The sequence below is a fragment of the Melanerpes formicivorus genome, unplaced genomic scaffold, assembly GCF_026170545.1.
Source record: "Melanerpes formicivorus ecotype bairdi unplaced genomic scaffold, bMelFor1.0.p_v2 SCAF_4, whole genome shotgun sequence".
Classification (NCBI taxonomy): domain Eukaryota; kingdom Metazoa; phylum Chordata; class Aves; order Piciformes; family Picidae; genus Melanerpes; species Melanerpes formicivorus.
In genome coordinates, this window is record NW_027142356.1 from 30,164,093 (window position 1) to 30,183,917 (window position 19,825).

General features: G+C 60.7%; 1 protein-coding gene across 3 annotated transcripts; it reads left to right on the forward strand.

Moving 5' to 3' along the window:
• The first annotated feature begins 756 nt into the window (after positions 1 to 756).
• On the forward strand, positions 757 to 18,658 carry LOXL3 (lysyl oxidase like 3). Of its 3 annotated transcripts, XM_068137522.1 has the most exons (16): positions 757 to 830; positions 7,771 to 8,095; positions 8,747 to 8,910; positions 9,637 to 9,848; positions 10,384 to 10,437; positions 12,909 to 12,968; positions 13,221 to 13,440; positions 13,730 to 13,910; positions 14,127 to 14,281; positions 15,295 to 15,450; positions 15,693 to 15,855; positions 16,133 to 16,376; positions 16,810 to 16,925; positions 17,061 to 17,197; positions 17,654 to 17,765; positions 17,998 to 18,658. In XM_068137522.1, exons 2-16 carry the CDS (start codon positions 7,783 to 7,785, stop codon positions 18,069 to 18,071), a joined length of 2,361 nt encoding a protein of 786 aa, XP_067993623.1. In that variant the 5' UTR covers positions 757 to 830; positions 7,771 to 7,782; the 3' UTR covers positions 18,072 to 18,658. The 3 variants fall into 3 exon arrangements, with proteins under 3 accessions (XP_067993623.1, XP_067993624.1, XP_067993625.1); XM_068137523.1 differs by lacking the exons at positions 10,384 to 10,437; positions 15,295 to 15,450 and adding an exon at positions 14,983 to 15,156; XM_068137524.1 differs by lacking the exons at positions 10,384 to 10,437; positions 12,909 to 12,968; positions 15,295 to 15,450 and adding an exon at positions 14,983 to 15,156.
• Positions 18,659 to 19,825: the final 1,167 nt, after the last annotated feature.

Consider the following 19,825-nt stretch of genomic DNA (forward strand, 5'->3'; position numbering starts at 1 on the left):
CTGCTCCAGGCAGGAGCTCCAAGCTGGCAGCATGTGCTTACCGGTGGACTTCCTGTGGAGCTGGGCAGACCCCGACCTTTTGGGATGGGCCTCCCGCCGGGCTTGGGCGGGATGTGGCCATGGCTTCTTGGGGTTCTGGGAACCGTTGCACACCCAGGACAGACAGCATGGCTGGAGGGAAGATGTCTGGCCAGCCATGCTGCAGCTTCTGCAGCGGTGCTGGCAGGGCAGATGGAAAGCCTCCCACGGCCTCCAGAGCTGGCAGTCCCGGCCCAGGTCCAAGGAGGAGGTTGGGGCCGGGGCGGCCGAGAAGCCAGGAGCCGGGGAACTGGAGCAGCCCTGCCCTCCCTTGCCCCTTAGCACTATCTCCCTTGCCGTGCCGAGAGCCCCGTCCCTGTGCCCGAGGTCACCGGCGATGGGGAGCCCGGTGCTCCCGCGCTGCTGCGACCCACTGCCTAAGGCGAGGCGGGGTGGAGTGCCGATCAGGTACCTCCAGGGGACGACAGGCCCAGGGCTGTCCTCTGCAGCGGGCAGTGGCTCCCGCGGCCCCGGAGCGGCAGCCCCCGAAGTTCCATCCCGGGAGTCCGGCGGCCGGCGCCATCCCGGACTGCTGGGCAAGGTCGCGGGGCCAGCCCTCGCCGTAGCGGCCGCGGGGCCAGGCCGGGGCAACTCGGCACAGGCTGGCCCCGGCCACTTGGGCAAGGCACGGGGCGGGTCAGGGAGGAGAGGGGCGGCACAGCACAGCTCGGCCCCATCGGCACTCGGCTGGACGCTCTCGCCTGGCGCTGTCGGAGCCGTGCACCCCGTGGGGACAAGAGGTACCGCCCAGGGTAGGCGAGCAGGACCGGCCCGAAGGCGGCGGGGAGCGCCGCTCGGACCGGCCCCGAACCGGGGCGGCGGGGCTGGGTGGGCCGAGCCGTGCCCGGCACCCGTGCAGCCTGTCCGGGAGCGTCGGGGGCGCGGAGGGAGGCCGCCGGGGCCGCGGGATGCCTCGGGGCATGCGGTGCGGAGCGGGACCGAACAGAGCCGAGTGCGGAGGCTGATGGCTCGGTGCGGGGTTGTGCAGCCGCCGTCGCGGGGCCGCGCCAGGCGAGGGCCGGGTGCGTGTGCCGGGTGTTGTTTGCCCTGCTCCGAAGCCCGGCGGTTCTCAGGGGTCTGTGGGGCGGCGGTGGAGTGCTGGCCGCACGGTCCCGGCTCCCCGCGGCCGCTGAGCCGTGCCCGCTGCCCGTTGCAGAGGCTTGCTCTGTCCTGACAGCGGCTCGGAGTCGTGCGGTGCTCTCAGCTGTGCCCCAGTGCGCGGGGTGGGAGGCTGTGGGTGCATAGGATGCGCCGGGTAGCTCCAAGCAGGCTGCCTCTGTTCTCCGCGCTGGCTGCCCCCCCCCAGACCCGCCGTGGCTGCCTGGGGGGTGTCGCTGGTGGCTGCAGTGTCTGCACATTCCTGCGGGGGCTTTCGCTCCCGCCTGCAGTTGGTTCCTCTCAGGGCTACCCCCAGAGCCCAGGGGAGCCCGGAGTGGAGCTGGCAAGCCCTCGCAGAGCTAGGGACCTGGCTTTGTCCTGGGGAAGCTGGGTAGCGTTAGCAACTGCCAAGGGCTGTGCTGTGATCTGCCCTGGCTTACAGACTGACAACAGGACAGAGGGGCATCAGGGAAAAGGAGATGCTCTGTCCCAGCTGACACTCCGGACAGCCCCTGGAACAGGAATGTGCTATCCACAGCACTCTCCTTGTCACTGCCCAGGGTGGGGGCATGCAGTGAGACGCCCATGGGTTAGCACCCTGCCTTCTGGGCAGTGAGGTACAGTGGGCTACCAGGCAGTGGGAGGTGGGTGGTGTTGCGAGATGTCACCGAGCCTGTCAGGACAGTCAAGTGGTGGCCCTGGGCTGCTCTTTGGTGCTTCTGGGACCAGTTCATCTGTGGAGATGTGCTGCCCACCAGACCTTGTCTGTGCTTGTGCCAGAGCTTAAATCTTGCAGGGTTCCTGCAGGCAGAGAGCCAGCTGGTCCTGGCCTGAGTGGGGTGGGGATGTCAGGGCTCCCCCAGCTCGTGGTCACATACTCCCAGCACACCAGGACTGCTGGGAAGCAGGAGGAGTGAAGTAAACCCATCCAGGCAGCGGGGATTGCGAAAGGCCCAGTGCTGGGCTGTGTGTGCTGGGCCCCTGGGGGAGAAGGAGGGGATGGAACCCAGTGCTTGGAGCCATGGGACCCACCAGACCTTCTCCTACTCTGAGTGCTGGGGATGTGACCCCATTCTCTCAGGGATGGCCTGGTGTGGGCAGAGTGTGACTGTATCACCCCTTAACCTTTCCAAGGAAAGATAAACAGAGGGAGCTTCTTCCTCCTTCTGCTGGCAGCTTTCCCAGGTTTTCAGTTGCTTGTGCTGCTCTTCTGAGTCCTCTTGGTTGTTAGTGCCTGGGTTGCTCTGTATCCCTTTTCATGTCTAAGGCCACTGCTGAGGGAATGTGTTCCTGTGCATAGCCAGGCATGATCTGGCCCTCGCTGACTGCTGCAGTCAGGGAGGCTGTCCCCATGCTGCAGGGGTGCCCCATGCTTGGCTGAACAAACACTGACATGCTGGGGTTGCCTGTTCCTCAGGACCTGCTCCTTCCTGAGATTCATTTGCTTTTCTCTGGGGTTTTGCTGGGGTAGTCCCTCTGTGTACTTGGTGAGTGCCAAAGAGCACATAAGCTCTAACAGCCCTTGGGAGCCAGCAGCCCTTCTGGGCTCTGGGCACCTCTCATTGGCACAGCTGAGATCCTCTGCAGGGCACAGTTGGGGGCAGTGAAGCAATAGTGGAGGCAGTGCCTGGCCAGGAGGACTGCAGGCCCTGCCTGGGGGGTTCTGTCCTGAGGCACAGAAGCCTGTGTCTTCCACTAGAACAGGCAGAGCCTGTGGGGCTGGTGTGGAAGCAATACAAACGGTGCCATGGCTCCTGCTGCTGCACAGAGCCTGCCCGCTGCCCCAGGAGGACCCTGTACCCATGCTGGTCTCGGCAGCACTGAGGTCAGGGGGTGTGGGAAGCCCTTCAGGGTTCTGGGACATCCCACCAACAACCATCTGTGGGCTGGGAGGTGGCTCGGGGCCCTGTGCACACCCTGCTGCGACATTCCTGAGGTTTCCTGGGCAGTGGTGAGGACCTGGGCTGCTCTCCAGCTCCCGGGCCCAGCATTTGCTCTGGGCCAGCCCATCCTCAGAGCCCTTTCCACTTGCTACCGTGTGAGCCACTCGTGTGCTGGGACAGGCACGTTCAGCACGGCACGGCACGGCATGGCATGGGCTGGCTGGCAGCTCTGTCAGGAGCCCCTGTCCAAGAGGAGCCTGTCTCTGGCTGGAGCAGGACTGTGCTTGGCTCCTGTCCAAGACATGCAGTGGAAGCAGCCAGGGGACATGCCTAGACACACCATCCCTGTGCCAGGTGATTCCCAGTCCCCTGCCCCTCCACATGCTGGCTGGCCATGCTCAGGCTGTCTGCACCTCTGTCTTCTACCCATTCAGGGGATGTGCATGGCTCCTCCAGGTTCCTGATTCTCTGGAAGCACCAGTGTTCACAGTCTCCTGATGTGCTGGTGGTGTTACCAGCTGTCCCTTCTGCCAGTGGGGTTGGGAGTTGTCACCCTTAGGGACCCTTGTTCCCAGCAGGAATAGTCTGTGGAAGCTGGGCAGATGGGTGGACCTTCCCCTGGCCAAGATGGGGAGGAGATGGGAAATGCCCCTTGGGTCTCTTGTGCTGGGTGATGGAGTCCCTCCATGGTGCAGGGACCAAAGAGCCTCAGCTATGGCACTGATCTTATGCCCTTCTGCTGTGCCAGCTGGCAGGACAGCATCCCATGAAACTATGTCAGGGCTGGAGGGAAAGGCTGGAACTGGGAGATGCTGTGCCCAGATCAACCCCATCTGCCATTCCTGCTGGGGCTGGGGGTGAGCTTGAGCTCCCTGACCTGGAGTGGCTGGCAGGATCCAGAGCAAAGCTTGGCAGTGTCGTGGGGAGCTTGGGCAGTGTCACAAGGCTGGAGAAGAGCAACTTCATGACTTGCATTTCAGAAAGTGGAAAAAGAGACCTGGACAATGAAAGCCCTGTTAGCCTGATCTTCCTGCGTGTGGACTTGGAGCACATGCCAAGAAGGACATGGCGCAGGAACGGGGAAATGGCTTATGCCATGTCCCAGGGAGCTCACACGGGCAGCTGTTGGCCCAGGCAGCCATCAGCAGAGCTTTCACCAGGGAGTGCAGAGATGAGTGGCAGGAGCTGAGAACAGGCTAGGCTGTGAGGGCAGAGGAACCACAGTGGGGACAAGGGATGCTGGAGCCATAGCAGAGGAAAGCTTTGACCCGTGAGAAGAGTGCCAAAGGTGGCAGTGAGCTGAGGTTAATGCAGAAATGGATGACAGAAATTTGAGCAGTTGAAGGATTGTAAGGAGGAGAGATCCACAGTGGGCTTTTGAGTACAGAGGCTTAGGTGGCTGAGCTGGGGGTGCCAGAGCTGGGCTGCAGCAGGACATCCCTGTCCTGTCCCAGGCACTTCCTGCCGCTGCTGTAGGGGTTGGGGTCCTGGACTGAGGGATCTTTGGCCTGGCCTTATGCAGCTGGGCGGCTCTCAAACTGACCACTGTGGTGTCAAGATGTGGAGGCCCACCCAGCATCAGCTTTTCTGTGCCCAGCTGTATGTGGGAGTCTGGCAGGGCTATGAGACCATGGGCACATGTGGGGCTTCCCCTTGTCACTGTGAGGTGAGGCTGGGACCTGTCATCCAGGAAGTCTCCCTAACACCAGTGATTTTGGTGATCCTGTTCAGATTGAGCATACCAGATCCTGGTCACACTGCTGGGACTCCATGGGCACTGGGGTATGTTGGGATGGAATGCTTTGCCATGAAAAGCCCAAGAACTTTCTGAAGTGCCATATGGTCTTTGGTCCTACATGCTTTGTTCCTGAATGCATGGACTTAAATGTTCCTCACAGTCAAGCATACAGGCTACATGATGATGTCCAGATCTGCATGCTCCTGCCTATTTGTCTCTTTGCAGACTGTACCAAGAGAGGACTTTTTTACTCCTCCAGACACGACTTTGCTTTGAAAAGCATGTGATCCTCACCAGAAAGCCCAACAAATGGTGACTTCCCCATTGTAACCACATTTTAATTCCAGCAGGTGACCATTTTTAATCCCCTTAGTAGAAGGTGCACTGATTTTGTTGAGGGCTGGTTATTCATTAAAAGGTGGTGCCAGATGGATCTAATGCCTTCCAGTCTCAGCCTGTTATATCCACACAGTTACTCCAATTACCCAAACCTGTGATCTCATGAAAGGCCACACCAGCTTTCTGACACGAGCTATTTCTGCAGAGCTCTGGAGATTGGCATTAATTGTGCTGCTGTTCCTTAGTGTTGTGCTGTAAGCCTGCCTGGAGCTGCTGGCTGCCCACATCAGCAGAGGTTGTCTTGCTCATTCATGGGGCAAGAGCTGGCGAAGCTTTGGTCTCACACACTTGTAGCTCTCCATGTCTGGTGATGTTAGCACTGAGAGTGCCACATTTGTGTGTGGTACACAGTGGAGCTCTGAAGATATATAGAGAGCTTCATTTGCACAGGGGGTGTTCCTGTGGTGACTGATGGATGGAATGAGAAGTGTTCCCAGGCAGAGTGGAGATGGAGCATTCCTACCATGGCCAGACCAGAGAATCCCTTTCCTGAGCTGCTGGCAGGGCTAGGGTGGTCCTTTGTGCCCACCTTCCTCTTTCTTCTGCCACAACATGATGATTAAAAGGTTCAGCAAAGCCTTTCACTGCTGCCTACAAACAGCTTCCTGCTGGGCTTTGTTGTGCTCTGGCAGTGCCAAAGCAGGCAGCCAAAGCGTGGGGAGTGCAGAGCCAGCTCACACCAACCCCAGGGCTTGTGGGCTGCCCTGAGTCTGTCATGTTCCTGTCTGCTGCTGGGTCTCCATCAGCACACGGTGTCCCTTGTGCCTCAGACTGGGACAGAGGAGAGAGCTGGACCACACTGTTGTGATTGCCATAAGGGAGCCGGTGCATGTCCCATCAAGATGTCTTGCACTGTCATGGACCAGTGTTATTGGTCCTTGTTACTCCTTGCCCTCTCTTGAGCATCCTTGAAGGCACTAGATGCTTATCCCCAGGGACTTGATGCTCTTGGAGGCAGCTCCAGTGTGGCACATGCCCAGGGGAAAGACAGGCAGCAGAACTGGGCCCCTTCAGGGGCTTTTGTTGGTGCAATGAGCATGGTAAAGGGGCACCATCCTGGTTTCATGGTTAATCCTTGCCTTGAGTCTAGGAGGTGTTCCCAAAGGTTGGAGTGGTGTCTTGGTCTCTGTCATCTGATTCCTGCTAATGGAACCTGTGTGAACATCCTGCCCTGGATGCTGGTGGGGGTTACCCACAGCAGCTACCATCTGTGTGCTGGTGGCCAGGCAGATGGTGAAGCTGCAGAGAGGCTACACTTTCAGAGGGGGTACTCCATGGCCCCTTCACTCTGTGAGGACCTTCTGCCTAAAGCTGGTGCAGGGACCTTGCCATCAGCCCACAGGTACTGAGGGGATGAAAACAACAGGACAACATGGGACAGGCCTTAGTCCAGGGAATGGGGAGCCTGAAGAGCACCCATGGTTCCCAAGGATGCCCTCATACCCTCTTTGGTTGCACCACACTGGTGAGCAGTCAGTGAGCTGGGGGAAAGCAGGGATGGAGGCTGTCAGGGAAGTGCATTGGTACCATGGGGAGGATCTATTATGGGGTCTCTGTGGTGCAGCCTGCATTGGGAGCCTGTGCAGGGCTTGTGTCTGAGCACTGGAGGTCTAAACCAGCCCTGCCCATGACTGAGCCAAACCTGCTGCTCTTTCCCAGTGTCCAAGACAAGCATAAGCTGCACAGGTGCAGGAGCTGCTCTCGGGGTGAGGAATGTGGGGTGCAGGGATATGGTTCTGGTGAACCTGCCTGGAGGGCTCTCAGGTTTGGGGTGTGCTTTCCCACCTGTGGAACTGTCTGGAAGGGTGGCATGAGGCTGCAGTGGTGGTGGGCAGGTGGGTGCAGGGCATAAGAGCTTTGCCCTCAAAGCCATGTCTGGAGCAGGTCTGACGCTACCCATACGGACAGGCAGTTCCTGGGCTGAAGTGGCACCTCAGGGGTTAAAGGGGTCCCTGAGGATAGGGAAGGGCTTCACAGAGAAGGGTTTTCACCGTTGTTTACCGATGAGGCTGGTGCAGGAACACTGCATTCCCGACTATTTTCCGGAGCCACAGATGTTAGTGGAGGGCTGGAGGAATGTGGGAGGCTCTGGCTGCCTAGCTCTTGGGCTGGCAGCTCCTCATAGCAGTGCTGTTACACAGTTCCTGGTGGATCAGACTCCTGGCTGGTCCAACTGGGCTTTCCCTGGGCCCTGGTCCTGTTCCAGCTTGTGCAACTGATGCCCCTCCTGCCCATCTGGCTTTCCTTGGGTGATGCACACCCTTTGGCTGCGATGCTGCCCCTTTGCGTGGGAGTGACGTGGTGTGGTGGGACGTTGGTAGTGGCTGTTCGTGAGGGGTGTGAGGAGCTGGGAAGGTACTGGACAGCTGACAGCAGCCCTGGGGGTCCAGGACCGATGCAAGGGGCTGCGAGTGGACGGCACAGGGCAGGCAGCAGGAGTGGACTGGCTCTGGCTGGTGCTGGGATGCCGGTGCTGGATGGGGCTGCGTGTGAGCAGGGGTTTAACCAGCACAGGGCTGAGGTTTTGGCACAGCTCATGTATCCCACACAGCCTCACCCTTTCTGCCCTTGTAGGGCCAAGCTGCCATGGGAAGCTGTGGCACGTGGGCATGGCAGGAGCTGCTGGTGCTGCTGAGCAGCCTCCTGTGGCTGTGGGCAGACAGTGCCCAGCCCACCCCACCGGGCCCCACACCCAACCCAGGACCCCAGCTAAAGTTTCGCCTGGCCGGTTACCCACGCAAGCACAACGAGGGCCGTGTGGAGGTCTTCTACAACGACGAGTGGGGCACCATCTGCGATGACGACTTCACGCTGGCCAACGCGCACGTGCTCTGCCGGCACCTCGGCTTCGTGGCCGCCGTGGGCTGGGCCCACAGCGCCAAGTATGGCAAAGGCGTGGGTAAGAGAGGGGTGCTGGGCACAGCCGCCCTGTGCTGTGCGGGCTGGGGCCAGCTGGGCTGGGGCTGCCCAGCTGCTGCTGTGGGGTGCCGAGCATCCTGCAGCGGGTTTGCATATACTGGAAGTGGGTGCTGGGGTGTGGGAGGCAGGGCCAGTGCCTGGCAGGGTGTGTGGGCATGCATGTGTGCCTGTGTGCACATGTGCCTGTGTGCATGTGTGCAGGTACTCTGTGTTTCTGTGTCCAGAGCATGGAGTGGCTGTGGGCATGCACTTGCTACAGCTGTGGGACTGCAGGTGGCCCTGGGTGGTGTGGGGTGGCTGCAGCTCTGGGCTGGTGCAGGTGTATGCTGAGAGGTGCAGCAGGCTGTGTTGTAGGTGAGATGCTGTGTGGGTCCAGGGCACATGTTGTGTCTGGCAGAGCAGCCCCTTGGGCAGGTGGAAACCCCTCATCTGCAGGTCCCCTGCTCAGGGCTTTGCTCTTGGCATTTCACTGGCTTTGGCTGTGTGCCGCGGGAGGGCTGCACGCTGCCCAGCATCCACACACCTGCTGCACACCTGCTTGGTCCTGGCTGTGCTCCATGGTCACTATCCCTGGTCTTGGGGAGTGCTGCATGGTTTTGGCCCCCCTCGCCCCAGCCCTGGTATCTGGCAGGACGGATCTGGCTGGACAATGTGAATTGTGCTGGAGGAGAGAAGAGCATTGGGGACTGCAAACACCGGGGCTGGGGGAACAGTGACTGCAGTCATGAGGAAGATGCAGGTGTTGTCTGCAAGGATGAGCGCATCCCAGGCTTCAAGGACTCCAATGTCATCGAGGTGAGGAAGCTGCTGGCCAGAATAGGCAGCCAGTGCTGCCCAGGATTCCAGAGACCTGCCACTAGGACCCTGCATGGTCCTCCCAAAGAGTCAGGAGGCAGCTTCCCCACCACACGCTGGCTGACTGCCATGTGCAGGCCCAGGGGACGCTGTGGGTGCCTTCCCTTAGCCCTGTCACACAGGCTGTCCCCATCCATCATCCCTGCACAGAAGCACAGTGCTGCCATGGCCTGTCCCATGTCTCCTGAGCTGCTGCTTCCCACAACAGCAGACACAATCGAGGACAAGGCCCTGTTCAGGCTGTGGCTTGGGAGTGGGTGCATGGCACAGATCTGAGCATGGGATGGCAGGGCTCCTGTGAGGCAAGTGGGGCTTGGACCATGCCCTGCTGGCTTTGCTCATTATCCCAGCTGCTGCTGTCTTGTGCTGGGTGGGTTCCTGGGTGTGGGGTGTTCTGGACACTGTCCTCCTGGATGCAGGATCCTGAGGTGATGGAACAGCAGTGCTGGCTCTCCTGGCTGTACACCCAGGAAATGGGGATGTAGGGCACTAGCTGCACATTCTAGGATTAGGTGCTTGGCCACCCAGGGCCGTTGCAAGTGACCTACAGGGATGCAGGACCCAGCTGTCCCTGTGCCCACACCCTCGGGGCATCCCTGAACAGGGGCTAGCAGGGACCCGTGGCAGCAAGCTGTGGTGCAAGCCAGGCTGCCCTGTGCCCTGCAGAGCGAGCAGAGCCATGTGGAGGAGGTGCGCCTGCGGCCGGTGGTGTCCGGGGCCCGGCGGCAGCTGCCAGTGTCGGAGGGCATCGTGGAGGTGCGCTACAAGGATGGCTGGGCACAGATCTGCGATGAGGGCTGGGACAGCCGGAACAGCCGCGTGGTCTGTGGCATGATGGGCTTCCCTGCTGAAAAGAAGGTCAACAGGAACTTCTACAAGTAAGTGAGGCTGCTAGACAGACTGTAGACCCAGGCTGTCAGAGCTGGGGACATGGGGTGGGGCAGGACTGGGGACAGAGCCAAGGACATGAGGCAGTGCTGGAGGTCAGGAGAGGCCCGTGCTGTTGGGAACATCCCTCCCATCCCTGCCACTCAGCAGTCCCAGTCCCAGCTGACCATATGGGCGTTCACTGAGCTGGACTGGGGAGACACAGTGTGGCTGGGAGGAGCATGGCACAGCCAGAAGCAGTGGTGTGGCTGGGGGCCATGGCTGCCCACTTGACCCACGCATTACTGCAACGTCCACTCCAGGATGGCAGTGTGTACTACCTGGCAATAGTGCATCTCCACATCTTCCTCCAATGTGGAGTGCAGGTTTGCAGCTATGCTGGGCAGGGATGTTCCAGCAGCTCCATGGCCCAAGTGAAGGGTGCAGAATGTGGGCACAAACATGCTGGTGCCCAGTGTGGCGCCAGGTGTGGTGCCCAGCACTGCACGTGCCCCTGACTGGGCAGCTGCGGTGTTGCTCCTGCAGGCGGCTGAAGCGTGCAGCCAGGATGAAGGGCCGGAGCCTGAGGCCAAGTGGCAGGTAAGGGGCTGGGGTGCCCCATCTGCTGTGCCCTCGGCATAGCTGGGCTCTCTGGCCTCTGCCATTAGATCCTGGCACAATGGGATCCTGATGGAGCAGACTGAGGGCCTGGGCTGTGCTGGGCAGGCAGAACAAGCCCCACCTTGGTGGGACCTGCCTGTTGTGTTGAGGTCTCCCGTCCACCGAGAGAGACAATCTTTCGCCGAGGCTGGTGATGTCCTGGGCAGAGCAGTCCCCATCCTGCATACTGGGCAGGAGCCCTGACACCAGGGTCAGGGGCTGCAGAGCCAACCCACCATGGACAGGATGCCCTGGGAAATGTGGAGAGGGCTGTGGTGTCCTGTGCTGCAGCCCCATGGGGACCAGCAGCCTCAGAGCTGAGCTGCCTCTCCCGGTGGAGGGGGAGCTGTGGGAATGGGCTGCTTTCTGCAGAAAGCAGCAGTGGGGAACCTGGACAGGCTGTGCACCTCTCCATTCCCTGCAAGCTGGGCTGACAGGGTGACCTGGTGTGGGCATGAGAGCACTCTCTCAGCAGTCTTGGGCACCACTCTGATGGGCATAGTGTGACAGGTCCTGTCCCCAGCTCTGCATCTGCTTAGGATCTCTTGCACCCTCTGCCCCCTTGCTCTTGCTGCCTCTGCCAGTCCTAAGGGATAGTCTGACTTCCCTTTGCCTTCATCCCTGAAACTTGCTGCTGGGTTTGGTGATAGGTGCAGGGAATTTGAGTGCACCACTCTGGGCTGTGGCATGGCACTTCTCACGTGAACCCACTGCCACCATGGAACATTGCTTTGCCCTAGCACATGGCCACGGTTCTACTTCCTTCCCTGATGCTGCAGATGCCCTATACTGTGGATACATCACAGTCCCTTCATTGTGAGACTTTGCAGCTTTGTGTTCCCATCTGGCATCCTCGCCAGCTCCTGCAGCCTGGTGATGGAAATCCAGATAGGCTCAGCTTGTGGGGTCTCCTCAGATCCCCACCCAATGCTCCTGCTCCCTCCATCATGCTGCTACTGGTGCAGTTTGGTGCTGACTGCTGCTTTCCAACGAGTGGATAGTTCCCCCACAGCACTCAGTGAGATGCTTTGTGAAGGCCATGATGCTGTGGTCTGCTCCCTTCCCTCTGTCTGGAGCAGGAGTTGACTCCTGGGAGTCATGATCTGGTTTGCCAGGGCTGATCAATCTGGGGCTGCATGGCTGCAGTCATACGTGGGGTCATAGGCTAATCCAGGTTGGAAGGAACCTGGCAGAGTCCTGGTCCAACCCCTGTGTGGAGCAGGGCCAGCTGTAGGTCAGCCCAGGACTTCATCCAGTTGGCTTTTAGAAACCTCCAGGGGTGGAGACCAACAGCCTTGTGGCCTCTGCTCCAATGTTACGCAGCCCTCACAGGGAAAAAGCTTTTCTCACACCAAGCTGAACATTGTGTTGCCACTGGCACCTGGTTTCTCTTGCACTCTCCCCTCCCATGGCTGAAAGAGCTGGACTCTGGCTCCCTGACAGCCACTTGCAGGGGCAGGATGACTGCTGACAGAGCCCTCAAAGCCACCTCAGCCCCAGGCTGGAGGAGCATTGTGTTCATCTCTCCTCCAGCCCTGACTCTTGATGGCTTTCCCCAGGGCTTGCAGCACTTGGCTCATGTACTTCTTGTAGTGGGGACCCAGAATTGGGTGCAGGATGGAGATGTGGTTTCACGGTGTGAAGGGTGTTGATGTCCTCCAGCCAATTGAATCCTGGCTCCTGGCAGCCCTATGCTGTACCCTGGGGCTCACTGGGCTGTGTGGGCTGACATGGACCTGCCACTGGCCAGCAGTCAGTTGCCATGCTTGGTTGTACTGTGTCCCATTGGGGGTGTCAGTCCCCTGCCCTATTTTGTGGTACTCTGCTCCCCATTCCTTGTGGTCTCTGGGGTTTTGGCCCTCCTTGGCATCTTCCTCCCTGAGCAAGCATGTTGGGACTATACCTACATCAGGGAAGCCTTGCCAACCTGCAGTGAGCCCACTGTGCCTTGTGGCACTGGGGAGGACACCCATTGGCTGTGCTGGTTGCTTGGTGCTGTGCTTGCTGGGCATTCTGCTTCCCTCAGAGTGTGGCACAGTGACGGTGTCTGGATGAGGGCATGAGCACACCTCACTTGTACTTGCGAGATCAAATCGTTGCCCGTGGTGTTTGATCTTCTGCTGTGTGACAAGGCAGCATGGGATGTTGCTGCATCCAGCATCATTTCCTGGTGGAATGTGGGCAGGAAATTGCATCACTGCTGTAGGCAGCTGTGTCACTGCTGGAAGCGGATGATGCTTCTTGAACACGTGTGGCATGAAAGAGACATGCATGAGTGTCTTTTAGGGGCCAAGTACCCAGTTCAGTCTCCAGTGGAAGCTGGGCTGGGCTGTGCTCCCAGTGTCACCACAGCTGGCAGAAGAGTCAGCCTGAGACCCTGGGCTCCTTGACGGTTGTTTTCTGTTTTCCAGGCTGGTCTCCAAGTCTCAGCCTAAACAAAAGCACAGGGAGGACGTAGGGCCCAGGAAGAGGTAAATGGCTCCAGTGGAGAGCCTGAGTGCCAGGAGCCTCACTCAGTCCCACCCAAGTTCGTGTCCCCATGCTGCTGGGGATGTGGAACAGGCAGCTGCTGACGGGTGGGCACCCCACAGGCACTGTGTCTCTCCCTAGGGGATGATGCCAGGGGCATGGGTATGGAGTGCAGCCACAGGCAGGCTGGCCATCGACCCCTCACTGCAGGCTGGCCAGGCTGGTTGTGTCTCAGGACTCCTCTCTCCTGACAGGCTGTTCTCAGAGCGGCAGCAGCTCAACTACCGCCTGCACTCGGTGTCCTGCACGGGCACTGAGGTGCACCTCTCCATGTGTGCCTTTGAGTTCTACCGGGGCAACGCCTCGGCTGCCTGCAGGGCTGGCATGCCCGCCGTCGTCAGCTGTGTGCCTGGGCCTCTCTTCACCACTGCCAATGGCCACAAGAAGAAACAGCGCCAGCAGCAGCAGGGCCAGGTGAGCCCTGCGGAGATGGGGACGAGCCCTGCGGTGTCCCATGACTGGCCACTGCCCCACTGCAGGGCTCTGTGCCACAGGCTGAAACCAAGAGCGGGTCTGTCAGTCCCTGGGTGACCAACTCCTAGAGCAGGAGATGGAGATGGGATCCTGTCCTGGCACAGCCCCTGTGTGTGCCAGTCAGAGCTAGCACCTACTGTGTTGCACTGAGCTGTGCCACACCGTGCTGTGTGATGTCCTGCTGCAATGTGCTGTGCTATACAGACACACTGACCCTGCTCCCCTGCAGCAGCGAATCCGGCTGAAGGGTGGTGCCAAGGTTGGTGAGGGCCGCGTGGAGGTGCTCAAGAGCAGCGAGTGGGGCACCATCTGTGACGACCGCTGGAACCTGCTGTCAGCCAGTGTGGTGTGCCGGGAGCTGGGCTTTGGCAGTGCCAAGGAGGCCCTCACTGGGGCACGCATGGGCCAAGGTGAGGATGTGGGGGGGACAAGAATTGCCCTCCTGGGCATGTAGAAGAGGCATTTGTCTGGGTGTAAGGCTCTGCTGACCTTGAGGGTGTTGAGCGGGGCCAGCAGCATGCTGGGCTCTCCTGATGCATGCCGAGGAGCAAGGGCAGGCATGGGATCAGGATGGCCATGGCCATCCCTGTGTCACTGAACCCTGAGTCCTGCTGTTCCCCTGGCAGGGACGGGACCCATCCACCTGAATGAAGTGCAGTGCCTGGGCACTGAGAAGTCCCTCTGGAGCTGCCCCTTCAAGAACATCACACAGGAGGACTGCAAGCACACAGAGGATGCCGCTGTTCGCTGCAACATCCCCTACATGGGCTATGAGACCCTGGTGCGTGCCATGGGGCTGGCTGGAGTGGGGTGCTGGGGAGGGCCCATGGCACTCACTGTGGAGTGGTCCATCATCTCCTCCTCTGCACCCCATTGCAGCCCACACACTTCCCCCTGGTCTGAGGCCAGGGCTACCTTGTGAGGTTGGGGATTTTGTGTGTGGGAGTCCCAAGCTGTCCTGTGAGGAGAGGGGTAGAAGGGAGGCCACAGTGGCTCTGGGTGTTGGGAGGGCATGGGGCTACTGCTCCTGCTGTGCTTCCTGCTGCCAGCCCATGCCAGATCTCCACCAGAAGCACCAGGAAAAAAAAAAATTCCCTATGGGCCAACCAGGAGAGATTTTTTTTTTCCTGATGATGAGATGAGCAAATGGAACCATGTGTTCCTGCTGGCTTTGGCCTGTCATTTCATCCACTTGGAGCTTTCTAATAACATTTAACCCTCTCGCATTTGTCATTTCTGAAATGCAAATGCCATTTCAAAATGAACCATTTTTCCCTGCTTTGGTGAGACAACTCCCAAACTCACATGCAATTCCTTGGCCCAAAACTTGGCCTTTTTGGTGAGTTCCCTGCTGATCATATCTGTGCCGTGCCCTACTCGGGTCCTGGCTGCCACCTCCTTGTGTGCCCCAAGGTCCCCAGCGCACAGCCCTGGCTATGTGGGCATTGCTTGTGATGCTGCTGCTGCTGCCTCTCTCTGCAGATTCGGCTGAGTGGGGGCCGGAGCCGCTTCGAGGGGCGGGTCGAGGTGGCGCTGGGGGCTGGTGACGGGGACCAGCCCCGCTGGGGCCTGGTCTGCGGTGAAGGCTGGGGTACGCTCGAGGCGATGGTGGCCTGTCGCCAGCTGGGTCTGGGATTCGCTAACCACGGCTTACAAGTAGGTGCCAATGCCAGCTTGGCCAGGGCAGCGAGCCGCCACCACCACAGCTCCATGGCGACCGGGATGGGGACAGGATGGGGTAGAAACATGGACAGGCACAGGGCACCGGCTGATGGTGCCAGGGCTTCCCCACAGATCCGCCTGGCTGGCGGGAGGACGATGTTCGAGGGCCGTGTGGAGGTGAAGCAAGGCAGTAAGTGGGGCACAGTGTGCAGCGATGGCTGGACCACCAAGGAGGCGATGGTGGCCTGCCGCCAGCTGGGCCTGGGCTACTCCCTGCATGCAGTGACGGTAGGTGCTGGTGGGGAGGGCCCAGTGACACCCTGGAGAGCACAGGCATTGTATGGCTGTGAGGCTGTATGGAGGCAAAGGGATGTGGCCTCTCTGTGCCACGGGATGGGATGTGTGGGCAGACTGGTTATGTGGGCAGGGCTGTGCTGTGGCACAGAGTGGCTAGCTCAGTCTGGCTGTGTGGCAGTGTGGCACCCACAATAGCCAGCCCTGCCACCCAACCTGTCTCACCCCCTCCCCAGGAGACGTGGTACTGGGATGCCAGTAACGTGACGGAAATGGTGCTGAGTGGGGTGAAGTGTGCCGGCCATGAGATGTCCCTGAGTCACTGCCAGCACCATGGCACCAGCCTGAGCTGCAGGAACACGGGCACACGCTTTGCTGCTGGTGTCATCTGCTCTGAGAGTGAGCAGCCACGAGGGCTGCGGGTGGTGGGGACTGTGGGCAATGGGGTCTGTGGGTGCTGGTGCTGTGGGGCCGGGGGCTGCAGATCAGGGGACCGTGAGCACGGTGCTGTGAGCAGTGGTGTTTGCAGATGATGGGGCTGCAGGCTCAGCCTGTGCCCAGCTGACGGGGAGGGTGCACGTTCCCCTGGCTGGTTCATCCCTGCCTACCTGCTGGGGACAGTGAGGCGGCCGGCAGGGGGGAACCATCCGTCCCTGAGCAGCCACCTGCTCTCCAGCTGCCTCCGACCTGCTGCTGCACGCCTCGCTGGTGCAGGAGACGGCGTACATCGAGGACCGGCCCCTGCACATGCTGTACTGTGCCGCCGAGGAGAACTGCCTCGCCAGCTCGGCACGCCTGGCCAACTGGCCCTACGGGCACCGCCGCCTGCTGCGCTTCTCCTCCCAGATCCACAACAACGGCCGCGCCGACTTCCGCCCCAAGGCTGGCCGCCACTCCTGGGTCTGGCACGAGTGCCACCGGTGCGTGCGCCGCACGGGCGGGCAAAGGCCTGCAGGCAGGGGTCGGGGTGGGGAGAGGGTGACTGTGCTGCTGCCACAGGATGGGTGAGGGTGACGTCAGCAGAGTGTGACACCAGGTGGGGCACTTTTTGCTGCCCTGGGTCCAATTTTGCCCGCTTTGGCTTGGCACAGTGCTGTGCCCTGCAGCTGAGCTCCCTCCTAAAGCCGTGTCCCCTCACAAGGCAGGTCCAAGCTCTGCCTGACCTTGTGGCACGGTGGCCTCTGTACAGCAGGTTGTGAGGACCTTCCCCACAGCAAGGGGCTGGGCAGACAGTAGTGGGGGTCTGGGGGTGATGGTGGCTGCTGCAGAGTAGGGTGAGTCCCCCATGTGCTCCGTGAGTCTTCCAGCACTCAGGCACTGGTGCAGCTGGGTGCTGTGGGCTCCCTCTTGCAGGCACTACCACAGCATGGACATTTTCACCCACTATGACATCCTGACCCCCAACGGCACCAAGGTGGCAGAGGGACACAAGGCCAGCTTCTGCCTTGAGGACACCGAGTGTGAGGAAGGTGAGTGGGCACCATGGAGCTCTGCAGCACTGTCCCTGCCTGTGTCCCTGCTGTGGGGCTGCCCATCCCTGGCCATCACGTGGGACCAGTCTAGGCAGGGGCTGCACAGGGACAAGCCACTCTTCATACCCACAGGTGTGGCCAAGCGGTATGAGTGTGCCAACTTTGGGGAGCAGGGCATCACTGTGGGCTGCTGGGACCTGTACCGGCATGACATCGACTGCCAGTGGATCGACATTACGGATGTCAAGCCAGGCAACTACATCCTGCAGGTGCTGCAGCCCAGTTGTCCCCAGACCCTCTTGCAGCCCTCCCCTGTGCACCCCCATTCTCTGCCCCTACACCTCACCACTGTCTGCCCCTGCACCCCAGGCCCTGGCTCCTCTGGGCAAGCTGGAGCATGGTGGGTCTGGGAAGCAGGATGCTGGTGAGGGATGGTGCCTGTCCTCCTGCCTGGAGATGTGGAGGGCTTGTGTGCTTGGGCACACTTCAGTCCAGGGTTAATTGCTTTGAGCCACACTGTCCCACAATCCCAGGGCCACCCATCACAGTGACAGCCACTGGCTCCTCAGCCATCCAGGACATCCTTCTGCAGCTGGGGGGAAAAGTCCTGCTGGGATTGGTGTGCTGGGGACTGTATTGCAGGCAGCAGCTCTGCTGAGGCTGAGAAGCTAGCACTGCCAGATGTGGGGCAGGGGCCTGTGATCCTCACTGCCAGTGCCCCACAGGTCGTGATCAACCCAAACTTCGAGGTGGCAGAGAGTGATTTCACCAACAACGCCATGAAATGCAACTGCAAGTACGATGGACATCGCATCTGGGTGCACAGCTGCCACATTGGTAACTACCCTGGGATGTGGCATGGAGGGAGAGGGTACCTGGAGGCAGGGTGTGAGCAGGCAGGGTTGCCCCAGGAGGAGAGCAGCAAGGAGGCTGGAGGGCTAGATGTCTGGGATGGTGCCAGGGAGCAGGGGCATGAGGTGTGGGGGTGGCTGTGGTGGGAGCTGAGGTGCTGGCAGGGCAGGTGACATGCAGCATCAGAGCTGATGCCTCTTGCCCTCTGCCCATGCAGGCGATGCGCTCAGTGAGGAGGCCAACAGACGGTTTGAGCGGTACCCAGGTCAGCTCAACAACCAGATTTCGTAGGGCATCTCCCTACCTCACCCTGCACAGGTAGAAGAAGCTGCTGGGGGCCAGTGAGGAGGCCTCATGCATGGCACTGCTGGTGCCATACTCTGCTGGGCACTGCCCAGGACTCGCTGTCACCAGCTGCTCTTCCCACTTTGGGAGATGGTGTTGAAGGCACTACACAGCAGCACCTCCCAGCCTGGGGTAAGCATCCCAACCACTGGCCAGAAGATTCTGTGCCCTTGTCCCCTGGGCTGTGTTTGTGGGTATGGTCTGGGAGGTCCTGTACCCCCACTCTATCTCCCTCTGGTCTCAGTCCCTGCCGTCCTAGCTACACTCCACCTCCACCTCCCATTCTGCCCTGGTTCCTCTCACCCCCACAACCTTCCTCAGGGCCCAGCACCCACCACCCACACAGGAAGTCACAGCCTTGCTCAGCCCTGGCTGTGCCCATAGATCCCCTTGTCCCCAGGGGCTGGTGTGGCTGCCCCTGCCCTGGCAGCACTGCCTCCAGACTGCCTCCATCTGCCTGGCAGTGGCCTCCACACCCATCTCTTAGTTATAATTTTATTTTCTCTATAAAGTTGCCAGTTCTATTTCCCCAATGACTGCTGGCTCTTCTCTGGGGTGGGACAAGGAACCTAGCAGGACCAGGAGGCACAGTGGCTCAGGCCTCAGGGCTGGCCAACATGCTCCAGCAGCATGGGAGCTGACCTCCATCCTCTGTACCCACTTCCAATATCCATGTGGAATACTCCAGCAGCTGCCTGCACCACCCTAAGCCAGTGCAGGGCTAAAGACAGTCCTAGTCCTTCTGGGAGAATCCTGTGTGGGTGAGGAAGAGGCCATCAGCAGCCCAAGCATGGCCGCTCTGGCCTGGAGCAACCCAATGGCACCAGAGGGGACAGAAGGGCCACTCTGGTGCAGCAGGGATGGGGTGAAGTGCTGTTTCCCCCCATGCAATGCAAATGTTACTGAGCAGAGATCCCACCACGGACAGCAGAGGTGGGGCTGTCTTGGCTGGCAAGGAGGGGACAGAGCCCCAGCAGAGCTGGGGCAGGAGGCACTTGGGGCACAGAACAAGGACGTGGCACAAGAGCCAAGGGAGGGAGGCCTGCAGCTCTCACAGCTCAGCCAGATGCGTGGTTCCGATCTGCAGCTTCTGCCCCAGCCCATTGCTGGGGACAGCGGCGGGGAGGAGGCAGGGCCCAGGGCGGCTGTGCCGGGCTGGCCCCGTCCCTGCGGTCAGCGCCGCGCAGCAGCTATGCGAGGAACGCGGCCGCGGCTCCGACATTTCCCCTGCCGGCAGCCGGCGGGGGCTGGCCCGGGAGCAAATTCCTCCGGCAGGGCCCGGGCGGCTGAAAGCAGAGGCCTGTTCTGCGGCGGGGGGAGCGCGGCGGGGAGCGGCGGCCCGGAGCCACCCCCGCACCGCATGGAACTGTGCTGCTTTCATCTCCTTAAAACAACAGGACGGGGCTCCGCAGCTCCGTCACGGGCAGCGGCTGGCTCCCTGCGAGCCTTCCTGCCCCACGGTGGTTCCGCCCGCAGAGCTGCCCCTGCCCGCAGCGCTGCCCCTGCCCGCAGAGCTGCCCCTGCCCGCAGAGCTGCCCCTGCCCGCAGAGCTGCCCCTGCCCGCAGAGCTGCCCCTGCCCGCAGAGCTGCCCCTGCCCGCGGCCACCGAGGCGGACAGAGCCGAGCGGGGGCTCTGCCAGGGAGGCGAGGAACAGCCAGAGCTGGCCCGTCTCAGAAGGGTCAGCCGGGCTCACAGCCAC